The sequence below is a fragment of the Mastigoproctus giganteus genome, chromosome 7 (assembly GCF_048544385.1).
Source record: "Mastigoproctus giganteus isolate SK-2022 chromosome 7, ASM4854438v1, whole genome shotgun sequence".
NCBI classification, from domain to species: domain Eukaryota; kingdom Metazoa; phylum Arthropoda; class Arachnida; order Uropygi; family Thelyphonidae; genus Mastigoproctus; species Mastigoproctus giganteus.
The window spans coordinates 198,632,168-198,646,199 of record NC_143581.1 but is presented as its reverse complement, the minus strand read 5'-3'; the positions used below and the strand labels follow the sequence as shown (position 1 = coordinate 198,646,199).

At 36.5% G+C, this 14,032-nt stretch overlaps 1 protein-coding gene across 1 annotated transcript in view; it reads left to right on the top strand.

The window, feature by feature from the left end:
* The window catches only part of LOC150083542 (dnaJ homolog subfamily B member 12-like), a 106,323-nt gene that overhangs the window by 68,917 nt on the left and 23,374 nt on the right, over positions 1–14,032 (top strand). The window contains exon 5 of the mRNA XM_090377349.1: positions 4,606–4,671. Within this exon, the coding sequence (XP_090233475.1) occupies positions 4,606–4,671 (66 nt within the window). The remainder of the gene's footprint in view (positions 1–4,605; positions 4,672–14,032) is intronic.

The following is a 14,032-nucleotide window of genomic DNA, read 5'->3' as shown; positions in this document are numbered from 1 at the left end:
TAATGTGATCTCTTAGAAGAGCACAGTGCCATGCACTAGTTACCGTACCCCTTATGGAACCATGAGGTGTAGACTCTTCAAAGAAAAATGGTCCAATTATAAACTGCTGTGAATCCACACCATACTATAATGTATGGACTTTGTAGTGGTCTTTCATGCACAGCAGATGGATGAGAAGTTTCCCATATTTGGCAGTTTTGTGCATTTACAGCCCCATGAAAAGTGAAATGTGCCTCATCAGACCACAAGATCATTTGAGCCCATGTATCACCAAGTTCCATATGAGCCAGAAATTGTAGAGCAAAGTCTATTCATTGTTGCTGGTCACAAGACTTTAGTTCTTGCACTATGTGAATCTTGTGTGGGAACCAGCATAAAATTATTCAAAGCACTTTACATACAGTAAACCAAGGAAGGTTCGAGTCTCTTGACACATCTCTGGCACTACTGACTAGTAGTGTTTCACATTCTGACCTGGAGGCATTGCAACTGCCACCTCATCCACTATTTCTGTTCTGTTATGTGATCATCCCCTGCCTGGAATTACATCTAACTCCCCGGTCGCTTCAAATTTCTTTATTAGTTTTCAAAGCCCCACTGACATCAAGGTCCTGTACGTAAACCTTTAAGTTTCCGATATTCACGAGTTCTGCATTAGCGGTACTATTATTCTGGTAGAACAGTTTAACTAAAAGAGCACGTTCCTTTTTTGTAAGAGCCATAATGGTTATTGACGGTGGCATTTCCGCTTTTATCTGACAGGTTGTCATTTGCGTAAGTAGCATGTCTTGAAGTAAATGACAAACTTTTAGGTATGTGCAACGCCGTTTTCCCCCTGGTGGCGAAAATTTGAGCTAATTTTTTTTTCTTCAACAAATTGCTTCCCCAGACCATAAATGATACACCCACCAATTTTCACAGTGCTAACTCTAACCGTTTTGACACTAGGGTCTCCTGAATTAGCAAAACTTATTTTATAACCATAACTGTGTGTGTGGGCGTCTCCGTAGCCAGGTGGGAAGGAGCAGCAGTGCGTACCACACGCTTCTTGATTAGACCGGGGTTCGAGTCCGTCACCACCAAATATGGAGGATGCGGAAAGGTCAAGGAATGACCACCGCATATTCCGGAGCAATATGGCCTTAGTTGCTAATGCTCCTAAAAACCAAACAACAACAACAATAACTGTGTGTGTGTGTGTGTGTGTGTGTGAGTGAGTGAGTGAGTGAGTGACAGGGGTTTTAAAGTTATTCCATAATTCACTAGTATTCACCTTCCTTACACTGGCTTCCCAATTGATAGGTTCATGTAGTATCTTAAACTGTCATAGTCTCCTTTTATGAAATTAAAATTCCTATGCTTGCCTTTAACAACTGGGAACCTCACTCATCGTCATCTAGCTTAGCAATCCATGATTACCCCACTGTATTCAAGTGAGCCTGATAAAATCACATTGTGATTTTATGAGGCTCACTAAGTGAAAATTCTGAAAACTCTGAAATTTTAGTTTGAATAGTCCAAAATTTTAACAAATTCTACATATGGTTTAAGCAGGTACTTTTTTGATGGAATGTGTAAAAAGAAAGAATTGCTTTGTACAACAGCCTACCCTTTTGAATTCAGGTGTGTTCAAGTTCCAATAATTGAATGTTTTTCAGTAGCCATTATTAAAGCCCAAGGTTCAATTGTTTAAAAATTGGTTATGTTAATTTGCATCACATTGCTTTTCTCATGATCAGTATTATATGTAGCATGCTCAAAACTCAGTAACCAAAGTTTGTTTATTTTCCAAGTGTATTCTATAAGGAAGTATTGTAAAAGATCTTTCAGTATGCTTTTCAAAATTATGAGAAGAGATAACAGTAAATGCACAGAACAATGATCAAGTATAAATATAAGAGAAATTATCACGGTTACCTTACATAAATTAGTTGCATGCTTAAAATTACTAATATTAATGATTTAAAAATTAAGTACACTTTATATTATTTATAATTCATGATATTATGTGGTTTTAATTATTTCTTTTTATATTAAATATTTTTATATTAAATATAAAAATAGCAAAATGCTTAAAGTGCGGTACTCACCTTGAATATGCAATAGTTTTATGAAAAGACTGTTTTATGCAATAGTTTTATGAAATTTAAGGTGGAATGGTTAAGTTAATGCATTAAGGTGGGATGAAATTTAATTTAACGGAATTTTAAAATAAGCGCAAGGAAGCAGAAGTGCACTACTCCGTCCCTGGTTGTCATAAAGTAGAAAATAGTTAATCTGGAACATAAAAGAATTGATAATGCCAATAGTCGTGACGATAGACTTCCGTTAAGTTATAACGTTTTCATTTGGCGGTGTTAAGTGAGAAGTAACACGTGCTGTATTTTAAGGAATTTTCTATACTCTCGTGATGCTCTTTGGAACACGTGGGAATCTCAGATGTGAGATTCCAAGCCAAAGAAAGGTGAAAGGGAAGTTTTGCGTTTAGGATGTCGAGATTAGTATTGTGTCGAAACCATTCGATAATGAGGGCTTCATATTGAAGAATTTTGTGGCTGGTTTTTAGTCTTATAATGGTGATAGCAGAGTCAATTAAAGGGGTGTAATTGTGGGTTTTAGCTTGTATTGTGAGTTCTGTACTAGTTTGTCCCGATCTAAGACTATTATAGTGGTAGTATGTGTGAGTGTTGGAGGTTTTGGTAGAACCAAACTTGGTAGTAGTACTACCAGTATAACAGGCATCACAGTTTGGTTGACATTTAATCATGTAAATTATATTGTTCAAATCGTTGGTTGGGTATTTGTGTGTGTCTTTGTAAGTGTTGAATAAGGATCCAAGTTTATTGTAAGCTGAAAGAGGGAGATATCTGTACCTGTAAACACACGGTGGAACTGTCTGGCAAATTCATTATAGTTTGGGAGGATGATGTGTATATTTGCGTTGGTGGTGGGTTTTGGTGGATTGTTAATTTTACTTTTGGCGGTAGAAATAGTGTGTTGAATGAGTTGGGTTGGGTAGTTCCTAGCTGTAAATTTTTCTGTGAGGTATTGAAGTTCATTGGTTAAGTCATTTTGTCAGGTGCTATATTTGAGGGAATTATGTATTTGGTTGTATAAAACCGCTTTTTTTGTGAAGAGGGGGTGGTGCGAAGCAAAATGTAGGTATTTGCCTATATGTATATTTTTTCTGAAAATCTTTATACCTAGTTTGGTACCTGTTTTGTAAACGGTGAAGTTGAGAAAATTAATTTGGTTGTTGGTTTCAATTTCAAGAGTGAGTTTTAACCTATCATGTATTGAATTAAATTTTAAAAAGAGATTGTCTATAAGTGGACCTATTGCCTATTATGAGTATGTCATCAGCGTAACGTGTGTATAATTTTATTTCTGGAGGGAAAGGTTGTAACATTTAGTTCTCTATTGTAGCTAGATAAATTTCTGACAGGGAGAGGTGACAAAGAGCATCACGAGAGTATAGAAAATTCCTTGAAATACAGCATGCATTACTTCTCACTTAACACCGCCAACTGAAGACGTTATAACTTAACGAAAGTCTATCGTCATGACTACTGGCATTATCAATTCTTTTATGTTCCAGATTAACTATTTTCTACTTTATGACAACCAGGGACGGAGTAGTGCACTTCTGCTTCCTTTCGCTTATTTTAAAATTCCGTTAAATTAAATTTAATCCCACCTTAATGCATTAACTTAACCATTCCACCTTAAATTTAGCCATCAGTCTTTTCATAAAACTACTGCAGGTTATATTCAAGGTAAGTACCGCACTTTAAGCATTTCGCTATTTTTATATTTAGTCTATTATCACGGTACTATAAGAATTCTATAACTTTATACTTCTGATTAATTGTGAATAAACTGTCTAGTTGAATATAAATTAAAATTTACAAATTAAATTTTGCAACAACAGGCATTACAGAGGATTCCTTGGACACTATTGATTTAAATAAATTTAAATTGTACCAATTTTCAAATTCCTTTTTTTGAAAAAATGCATTTTTTTTTTGCTTTTGCAAAAAAAAAAAAAAAATCATTTATATCACACCAATATGTAAAGGATTATGGATGTTGAACAGTTTCTTTGCAGTTGCAATTTTTTTCCCAAATTTTGAATTAAAACTTTTATATTATAATTCTTAAATGTTCATGCACTTCAATGATAATAACAGCATTGTTCAAGCAAACATGCTTTGTCAAATGGCAAAAAATAAAAGTTTTGAAATTCTGTTCTGAAAGATTTTTAAATAAATTTAAAAATTCTCGAGAGACAAAGTATGTCTCTGAAGGATCTGTCATTCATTGACAAATTAATTAATATTAAGATATTCAGTGTGATAAGTATAATAGCATACAATATTTTCATTGCAGTTAATATAAACTTGTAATTTTATTGGCATGGTACTTTTTACAGTTGATACTTAAACAGTTTTTATAATTGACAGTTAACCTGATCCTAGTAAAATTTTGTTTCATCTGAAGATCTAAGAATTACAAATTGTACTAAGTTCATATTAAGTGATCAAAATTAATGTTGTACTTTTAGAATTTATTTTATTCTTGAATATCTGGATATATGTTTTACAGGTGATATATCAGCAGAAGAACTTTTTAATATGTTCTTTGGCGGTAGTTTTCCTTCAAGCATGTCAGGTAATGCATACTGAAATTTAAACAGGGAACACTTATTTATTTCATGATTTCAATTATTTTTTATGTTCTTTGTTTTTTTCATTTTGTATATAATTTGGTGAAGTATTGTTAATTTTCTAATAAATAAACCTGTTGCTACTTAAGTATTTCTTGATAATGTATTTGAATATCCTCAGAATAGGCAAACTGATTAATTTTCCATGTAGTTTTTCATTTGTCATATAGTTTTTAAAATTAATAATAAGAAATTACATAAAAATAACAAAAAAAAGGACAAACTTCTTACAAATTAAAATAATCGTCTTGATAATAAATATCCATTTATTGTTAAATTAAGATAGAGTGCATGGGAGAATTACATTCATGAGTGGGGGAATGTTACATCCCCATTGTGGCCAGGAAAACTTTCAATAAAATGATAATAGATTAGACTTCCTTAATACTGTCCATGTAAATAGTTATATAAATATATAATACTTAGAAATAATCAGTAGTAATAGATTTTGTTAGGACCACTGCAGAGGATGAAAGAAAGTGCCAAACTAGATAGTATACAAAATGGTATATAGAGCAATGTTTCTCAATGCATGGGTCATGAAGGAATTTGGGGACATCCCAGAATGTTTTAAAACCACTTAAAAATAGCCTTAATATACTTAAGGCTATTTTAATCATTTAATTTAATCCTTAATTAATACCTTAATTTAATCATTAATTTTAATGATTAAAATTTGTTTAAATGTTTATAACTTTATACATAATATATATCAGAGTAAATAAAATGATACTGAGACTTCAGTTTTTCAAAATTTAACTTATGCACTGCAATGGATATTAATTTTGAAGATTTGTACTAATTCTTCTGTTGAACAATAGGGAATATTGACTGTCCTGTATGTATGGGGAGTTGATTTGTAGCAGCAGAAATAATATGGTGTTAAGTGGTGGGTGCATCCATGCCAGCAAGTTATTCATTTTCTTACAGTAGAGGCCTATGAAGAAGGTGTGCATCAACAACTGTTGTCACACATATTGTTACAATGAAAAAAGAAAGGAAAATTGGAGGATGACCCTCATCCAAGGCAAGTTAACATTTCGTTGCAGAAGAAAATATTGTCTTGGCAGACAGCACCATCAAAGCAGATCATTGTAAGACAACTGATGATGTAGGCACCTCCGTAGCCAGGTGGGAAGGAGCAGCAGTGCGTAGCACCCGCTTCTTGATTAGACCAGGGTTCGAGCCCTTAACCACCAAATACAAAGGATGCGGAAAGGTCAGGGAATGACCACCGCATATTCCCAGAGCAATATGGCCTTAGTTGCTAATGTCCCTAAAAACCAAATAACAACAACAACTGATGATGTGATCGAGGGGCTAGGTATTAGTCTTAAGTCTGTCTACACTAGTGGTTTACAAACTTCACATAGCATTACTCCAATCTTAGCATAGCAAAGATTTCTTTGGTGCCTCCGTAGCCAGGTGGGCAGGAGCAGCAGTGCGTAGCACACACACTTCTTGATTAGACCAGGGTTCGAGCCCATAACGGAGGATGCGGAAAGGTCAGGGAATGACCACAGCATATCCCCTGAGCAATATGGCCTTAGTTGCTAATGCTCCTAAAAAAAAAAAAAAAAAAAAAAAAAGATTTTTTCAACCCCCCATCCCTAACTTTTTGATGCTGTTGTGAAATAAAACCAAATAAAGTGCTCAGAAATTTAATCCATATGCCATTTAAACTTCTGGGTGCTTACTTTGGCTACTTTCAATTACTTCATTTATATATTTTTAGGCATTTGTATCCTCCTTTAAATTAGAATGTATTTCCCACCTCAGTGTGTAAAAATAAGGTTTTTCCCCCCCCCCCCCAATGTTTCATTTTTAAAATCTTAATTTTAAATTAAATTAATAGTAAAGAAATAAGCCTCACTTTTGATTTGCAGGGTTTTCTTGTCCTACTCTTTTCTCCTTAATTTGATTGCCCATGACTACCCCTAACTTTCTTCGCTGCATTAACTTATTTGTATTTGCGTCACTTGGTTTGCTTTATTTGATTGTAATAGATTTATTTATTTATCAAAACTAAAATTACTGTAACACAGAGCGAAAATGGATACAAAAATAGATTGTGACAAGTTTAATAATAGGAAATATACATATATTTGATTAGATACATACAAACAAAAAGCTTTCGGTTGTTTTGTCAACCTTCCTCAGTTAAACTGACAGTTAAGAATGGAGCATGTGGGCGTGTACTGCCAATCTTGTACGTGAAGTTCATGATTAATTGTTGGATGTTGAAGCCTGTGGCTGTGATGCATGCGGACGTTGGCAGAGAGTTTGTCAATAGTCAGGATTGCTGTTTTGATGATAGGGTGGACTTGACATCCACTGTTCCTGTTGACTGAGGTATTGGAGCATTTGATGTTCAACGACTCCAACCAGGCACGTCGTCGATAGTGGCGGGATTTATCCACAATCACGACATCGCGGTGTGGGTCAATGTCATGGTGGGTTGCCCAAACGTGTTCGGAAATAGCTAATTGCTCTTTTGTGTTCGGAAAGGCATGGCGCCTCCATAGCCAGGTGGGAAGAAGCAGCAGTGCATAGCACACGCTTCTTGATTAGACCGGGGTTCGAGCCCATCACCACCAAATACGGAGGATGCAAAAAGGTCAGGGAATGACCACCGTATATCCCCGGAGCAATATGGCCTTAGTTGCTAATGCTCCTAAAAACTAAATAACAACAACATCGGAAAGGCGTTTTTCGAGCCGTCTCCCAGTTTCCCCGATGTAGCAGCTAGTGCAACATGGCAAGAGATGCGGTAGACCAATCTGCATCTAATCGAGGGATCGTAATTTTCTGCCTGGGAGTTGTATGCATTTTATACCATGTGATTTTAAGACTACAAACCTGTTGTGATAGGTTTGGGTAGTATGGGATAAAGGTGCTCGCGGCTGAGTGAGTCATTGCCTTGGATGTTTCTGTCAGTCGTTACATGGCCATGTGTCTGTAGATCGCACATGTCAAGTTGTCTTCAAGACAACTGTCCATCGTAAACTTCCCTTCCCTGTCTATGAACAGTTGTCTTGAAGACAACTGTCCATCGCAAACCAATGTGTGCTGGGCAATTTACCAACTTCCGGTCAGCACACGCACATAGCCATCTTCTTACCACTGCATGAACCTTGCTAACTTGTGCCTGGACACACTCTAGCTTTGTAAATGAGAGGCGCACCGAAATTGCTAAAGTCAAGGTGGATCTTACGAGGTGTGGCCATCTCATCAATACCCTTGACAAGTGTGACCTACAGACACATGGCCACGTAACAACCAACAGAAACATCCAAATGACTGTGTTACGGTAATTGTAGTTTTGATAAATAAATAAATCTATTACAATCAAATAAAGCAAACCAAATGACACAAATAAGTTAATGCAATGAAGAAAGTTAGGGGAAGTCATTGGCAATCAAATTAAGGAGAAAAAAGTAGGACAAGAAAAACCTGCAAATCAAAAGTGAGGCTTATTTCTTTACTATTAATTTAATTTAAAATTAAGATTTTAAAAATGAAACATTGGGAAAAAAATGTGTTACAGTAATTTTAGTTTTGATAATGAATCCAGAGCGCACAGGCCTCTTTAATCTTATTTATTTATGTTCATTCTATTTATTATATTTTGTTAGTGTTATCAACATATTACATATAATGCAGTATAATTAATATCATATTGCATTTTATATTCAGGAAACAGAATCACACCTTGCCAATTATAAGAAAGTGTTTAAATTGTTTCAGCACTAGCAGCCTCACCACTCACTTTTACATAATGTAAATTTCTATGAGCTTTAAATTGGCTGATCTACTCATTGCTCATAACAAAACTTCCTTTCCCTGTCTATAAATGCTTTACCCTCATCCTTGATTATCAGAAGGCTAATTGGCATGTTGTTGATTTTTATAAATCATCAGCATACCAATACTTGATAAATACAATCAGCAACTTCTCCATCTTAGCTAATGCACCAGCATGTTCCTTCATAATGACAGTAATGTTCATACGTGCAGAAATTTTCACTTTCTATTTAATATAGTGGCGATCTTTCACTATGAGATGCACTGTGGATGTAGAAAAACCCGAATCATACGCAAGCAAAGTTATGGATTTACTGCCTTAGTACATCTGTACCATATATATATATATATCTTCAAGACTAATTGCACCATGCTTTTAGTAGCACTAGTACCTATAGAAATTCTGCATTGTTTCTGCCATCATTACATGGATAAAATGTGCAAGAATACAGACACGAAATGCAATGCAACAGATGTAATACATATAAAGAAGATTAGAAATACTCTTTCTTTGTAATAAAAAAAAAAAAAAAAAGACTGACCTTAGTACTTATGCACAGCAGTCACAAACCCTCCTCTGTATGCCACAGGACTCCTGGGTCTGCTACCACTAATCATAGAGAGCTTTCTCCGAAACAGAAACTTTCAAGTGTGTTACAGCAATTCACTATCCCATACAGTTGTCCAAGAAGAAGGGGTCCCACAAGAATCAGTTCTAAGTGCAACGCTCTTTGCAGTTAGGCTAAATAATGCAACAGAAAATATTCTGGCTAATGTTGACACCTATCTATATGCAGATGACCTTACTATATCCTATCACTCACAAAGCATGCACTCTATTGAGCAACAATTGCAGCTCTCGATAAACAAAATAGAATCATGAGCATCCCACAGTGGCTATCATCTCTGCAACAAAAACAACTGCTATCCACTTTTGCAAAAAGCGTCAGCTCATCCAGATCCTGAGCTAATATTAGGAAAAATACCACTTAGCAAAAATATCCGATTCTTGGGCCTAGTACTCAACGCTAAATTTACCTTTCAGGCACGTATAAGACAAATACGAACTCAGTGCATGAAAAAGATGAATATCCTCTTCCATGTTATCTGAAAAAGTTATCTCTTCCATGGCATGGGGAGCCGATCGCTTCACACTTCTACACCTATATCGAACCTTAATAAGATCTCATCTAGACTATGGAGCCCCAGTTTATGATTCTGCACATAAGACAGCATTGGCTTGGCTCAATCCAGTCCAGCATAGTGCTCTCAGGATTGCCTTAGGAGCCTTTAAGATATCCCCAGTGCAAAGTTTGTATATAGATGCAAATGAACCTCCACTACATGTTAGGAGAAAAGTATTGCTTCTTAGTTATACAGCCAAATTACGAAGCCTCCTGTTTCATCTCATCTGGACATATCTCTTCGAACCGCAATGGGAAAACTTATATAGAAATAAACCCAACAAAAACAAACCTGCTGGTATCCGGATATAAGAGGTAACTCAAAATTGGAAATATCTTTCAAGCTACAGACACAGCACAAGCACCATGGGCAATGTATATACCTCTTTGCGACAACTGTTTTCTTCAGTGGGGAAAACACCCCCTATCGAACCACAATCTTAGACAGTTACATGTGGATCACATATTGACCAATGCTCACAGTCTTCAGATATACACAGACGGCTCCAAAACTGATATATCCGTGGGAGCTGGAGTAATCAGTCCTACATCCACTGTCTCTGTCCAATTACCACTTGAATGCAGTGTGTTTACTGCTGAACTATTTGCAATCAAAATGGCTTTAAATCTCCTTAATGATGATCTTCTAAATATCCAGGTCATAATATACACAGACCCTTGAGTGATGTGAATGCCCTACAGAATAAATCACAAAATTTCCATCCACTTCTCACATAGATCAGATCACAGTTATGTCACCTCAATAAAAATAAGCTAACTGTCACGTTTTGCTGAATACCCAACCACTTTGGAATTCCAGGAAACGAGCATGCAGATGAAGCAGCAAAACACCCTACTTGCTTTGATTTCATCCCAGTTCCATTTTCTGACTACAAACCAGGTGGATATGTACTGAGATGTGGTCTAAAATGTGGCGAACAGGTAACAAGCTTCTTGAAATAAAACAGAATCCATGAGTATGGAGATCCAGTTCCAGATTAAACATGCAGGAAGAGGTCGTGCTTACAAGAGCACGAATTGGCCATGCACACCTAACACATAGCTATTTTTTACTGCTAGGAGAAGATCCTCCACTTTGCCCGCATTGTAATTGCATACTTACCGTGAAGCATATTCTAATTGAGTGTGCACATTACCATTCAGCTAGAATCGCATGTTTGAGATCTCTACTTAACTCACAAAACCTCTGCAACTAAGTCACATAAGTGAAGATGATGCCACATTATCAGAACTGTTCACTTATCTAAAAACGATTAACGCATACAGTCACTTATAGACCAATCTCCTTTCGTATATTGACGAACACTCCAAAGTAACAGATGCAGTTTGGTCATGGCAGCCCTTGTGCCAATAAATCCCATTCAAATAAAAACAAACCCTCCTACTTGCTCCTTAAGTAGTTCTCTTGTAAAAATTATATTTTTAGCATGAAAATTTTTTAAACTAATTTTAAATCTTACATAAGGTTGGAGAAGACATGAGTTAGATATACGTTTGTATGCCTAACTTATGTATTTACTATTTATTCTACTTTTTCTCTATGTATTTACTGTTTACTTTTTCCAGTAGGCAAATTTGGTTTGGTGTCCAAGTATTTTAATATTTTCATCACATTTTAGTATTAGTAGAGGCATATGATTCAAGAAAGCAAGCTTAGCCAAAAAAAAAAAATCATGCAGCATCAGCCAAAAAAAAAAAAACAAAACAAAAAAAAAAAAAAACGCTCCCATTTCACCCCTCCCTTCGTTCAAAATACCTGTCCAGCTCAGCCTTAAATTTATTTAGGCTATCAACTTCCACAACAAAAGAGGGAAGTCTGTTCCACCAACCAACTACCTGCTGGCTAAAGGCAAACTTCCGCACATCTATCCTACAACTGTCTTTCATCAATCTGAATTTATGCCCTCTCAGGTGATTATTGTGAGCAAGAGGAAGAATTCCATCAGCATTGAGCATGCTCAAACCATTAAAGTCTTTATACACCTCAATCAGATCACCTCGCAGGTGCCTAGTCTCCAAACACTGTAATCTTCAAAACTTAAGCCTTTCTTCGTAAGAGCGACCCTTCATTCCATTCACTAATCTTGTTGCCCTTATCTGTACTTGTTCCAACAGCTGTACATCCTTCTTCAAATGAGGCCTCCAGACCTATATACAGTACTCAAGGTGTGGCCTGACCATTGCCTCATACAAGGGTATAATCACCTCCTTATCTCTGCTAGAAAAATTCCTGTATATCATTGACAAGACTCTTGCAGACCATCTGCACTGCTCAGAAAACTTCATATCTGCCTGCACAATTACCCCCCAGGTCCTTTTCATTCTCTACAACTGCCAGTGTAGTACCACAGAGTTGATACATTACTCTGGGGTTACTGCTTCCAATATGTAGTACTTGACATTTATCAATGTTAAACTTCAGTTGCCACGTCTCAGCCCATTTGCTCAACTTTTCTAGATCCTGTTGCAGCAGCGTGCTGTCATTAGTGTCCTTAACAACCCTGCCATTCTTCGTATTGTCTGCAAACTTGGACATTAAGCCTGATATACCATCATAAATATCATTTATAAATACAGAAAACAACAATGGACCCAACATTGAAACCTGAGGGACTCCACTAATAACATTAGTCCACGAAGAGCAGTGTCCATTGATTACCACTCTGTCTTCTCCCACTCAACCATCCCTTTATCCATAGCAACAATTTGCCTCCAATGACACACTGCTCCAGTTTGTGCAGCAGTCTTCCATGTGCAACAGTATCAAAAGCCTTTATAAAACCCAAATATATGATATCAAAGTTATTCCCTGCATCCAGTTCCTTGTGACCACATCATTGTATTCAAACAAGTTGGCCAGCCAAGACTTCCCCTTAACAAAACCGTGCTGTGTTCGAACTATAACTGAATTCTTGCCTAGATGATCCTGCAATGCTTCTTTAACCAGTGCCTCCATTAATTTCCACAGAACAGAAGTTAAACTAACAGGTTGGCACCTCCATAGCCAGGTGGGCAGGAGCAGCAGTGCGTAGCTCACGCTTCTTGATTAGACCGGGGTTCAAGCCCGTGACCACCAAATATGGAGGATGCGGAAAGGTCAGGGAATGACCACTGCATATATCCGGAGCAATATGGCCTTAGTTGCTAATGCTCCTAAAAACCAAAACAACAACAACTAACAGGTCTATAATTACTTGTGTCGCTCTTTGATCCTCCTTTGTGAATTGGGGTCACATTTGCTCAACTCCAGTCCATGGGTACCTCCCCTGAGTCCAAGGAAGCTCTCATAATTATGGCTAAGGGTTTACTTACTTCCTTTGCTGCCTCTTTTAATATAACTGGATAGATCCCATCCACCCCAGGTGCCTTTGTTATGTTTATCTTCAACAATTTCTTCTCCACTTTCCTCTCAGTTATTACAAAATCATCTAGCTCACTGCCACAGTTTAATTCACCTCTGGCATTCCCCTCTCTGAATAACTCCTCATGTGTGAATGTAGATGCAAAATACTCATTTAGTTTGTTAGCCACCTGAGCAGGATCATCAACAGTTGAACCATTAATATCTAGTGGACAAATCTGATTCATCCCTTTCCTTCTAGAGTTTACATAGATAAAGAACTCTTTGCTGTTTTTCTTTACATCCTTTGCCAAAGATTTCTCATAATCTGCCTAATCTCCTTTGCGGCTTGGTTACAGACCAGCTTATATCTATCATAGGCTTCCATGTCACCCATTAATTTATATGTATCCTATGCATTTTTCTTCTCTGCCACATGTCTCATTAGTTCATCTGACATTCATTTAGGCCTAAACTTTGAACAATATTTCTTTGAATGCTTCTCATTTTGAATTTGCTGTTGGTAACATCATCAGTTGGTCCCACTGTATAGAATTTAAATACTGTCTCAGACCTCTGTAGTTACCTTTACAAAAGCAAAATTCCTTCCCTTTACACCTGTTGATAGTTACCTCTTTGGGTAAATCCCACTTCAGCACACTGTGATCACTGCCACCTAGTGGTTCCTTTATATGCAGATTCTTACATGCATTTTGTTCATTTTTGTACAGCATAAAAGGATTCTTGTGCTACAATAAGTATAGAACACATGCTGTTTTGTTTTCAAGAACATAATTGTCACACTTTGACTTGGGCTGCTGTATTTGTAAATAAATTAAATTAATATATTTAATATTATAACATATTTAATCGTACAGAATATGACATATGCTGAACAGTTTTGATTCCAAAAAAGTCTACAGGTTCTGATGGCATTTTCCCATTTGGTTTCAAAAC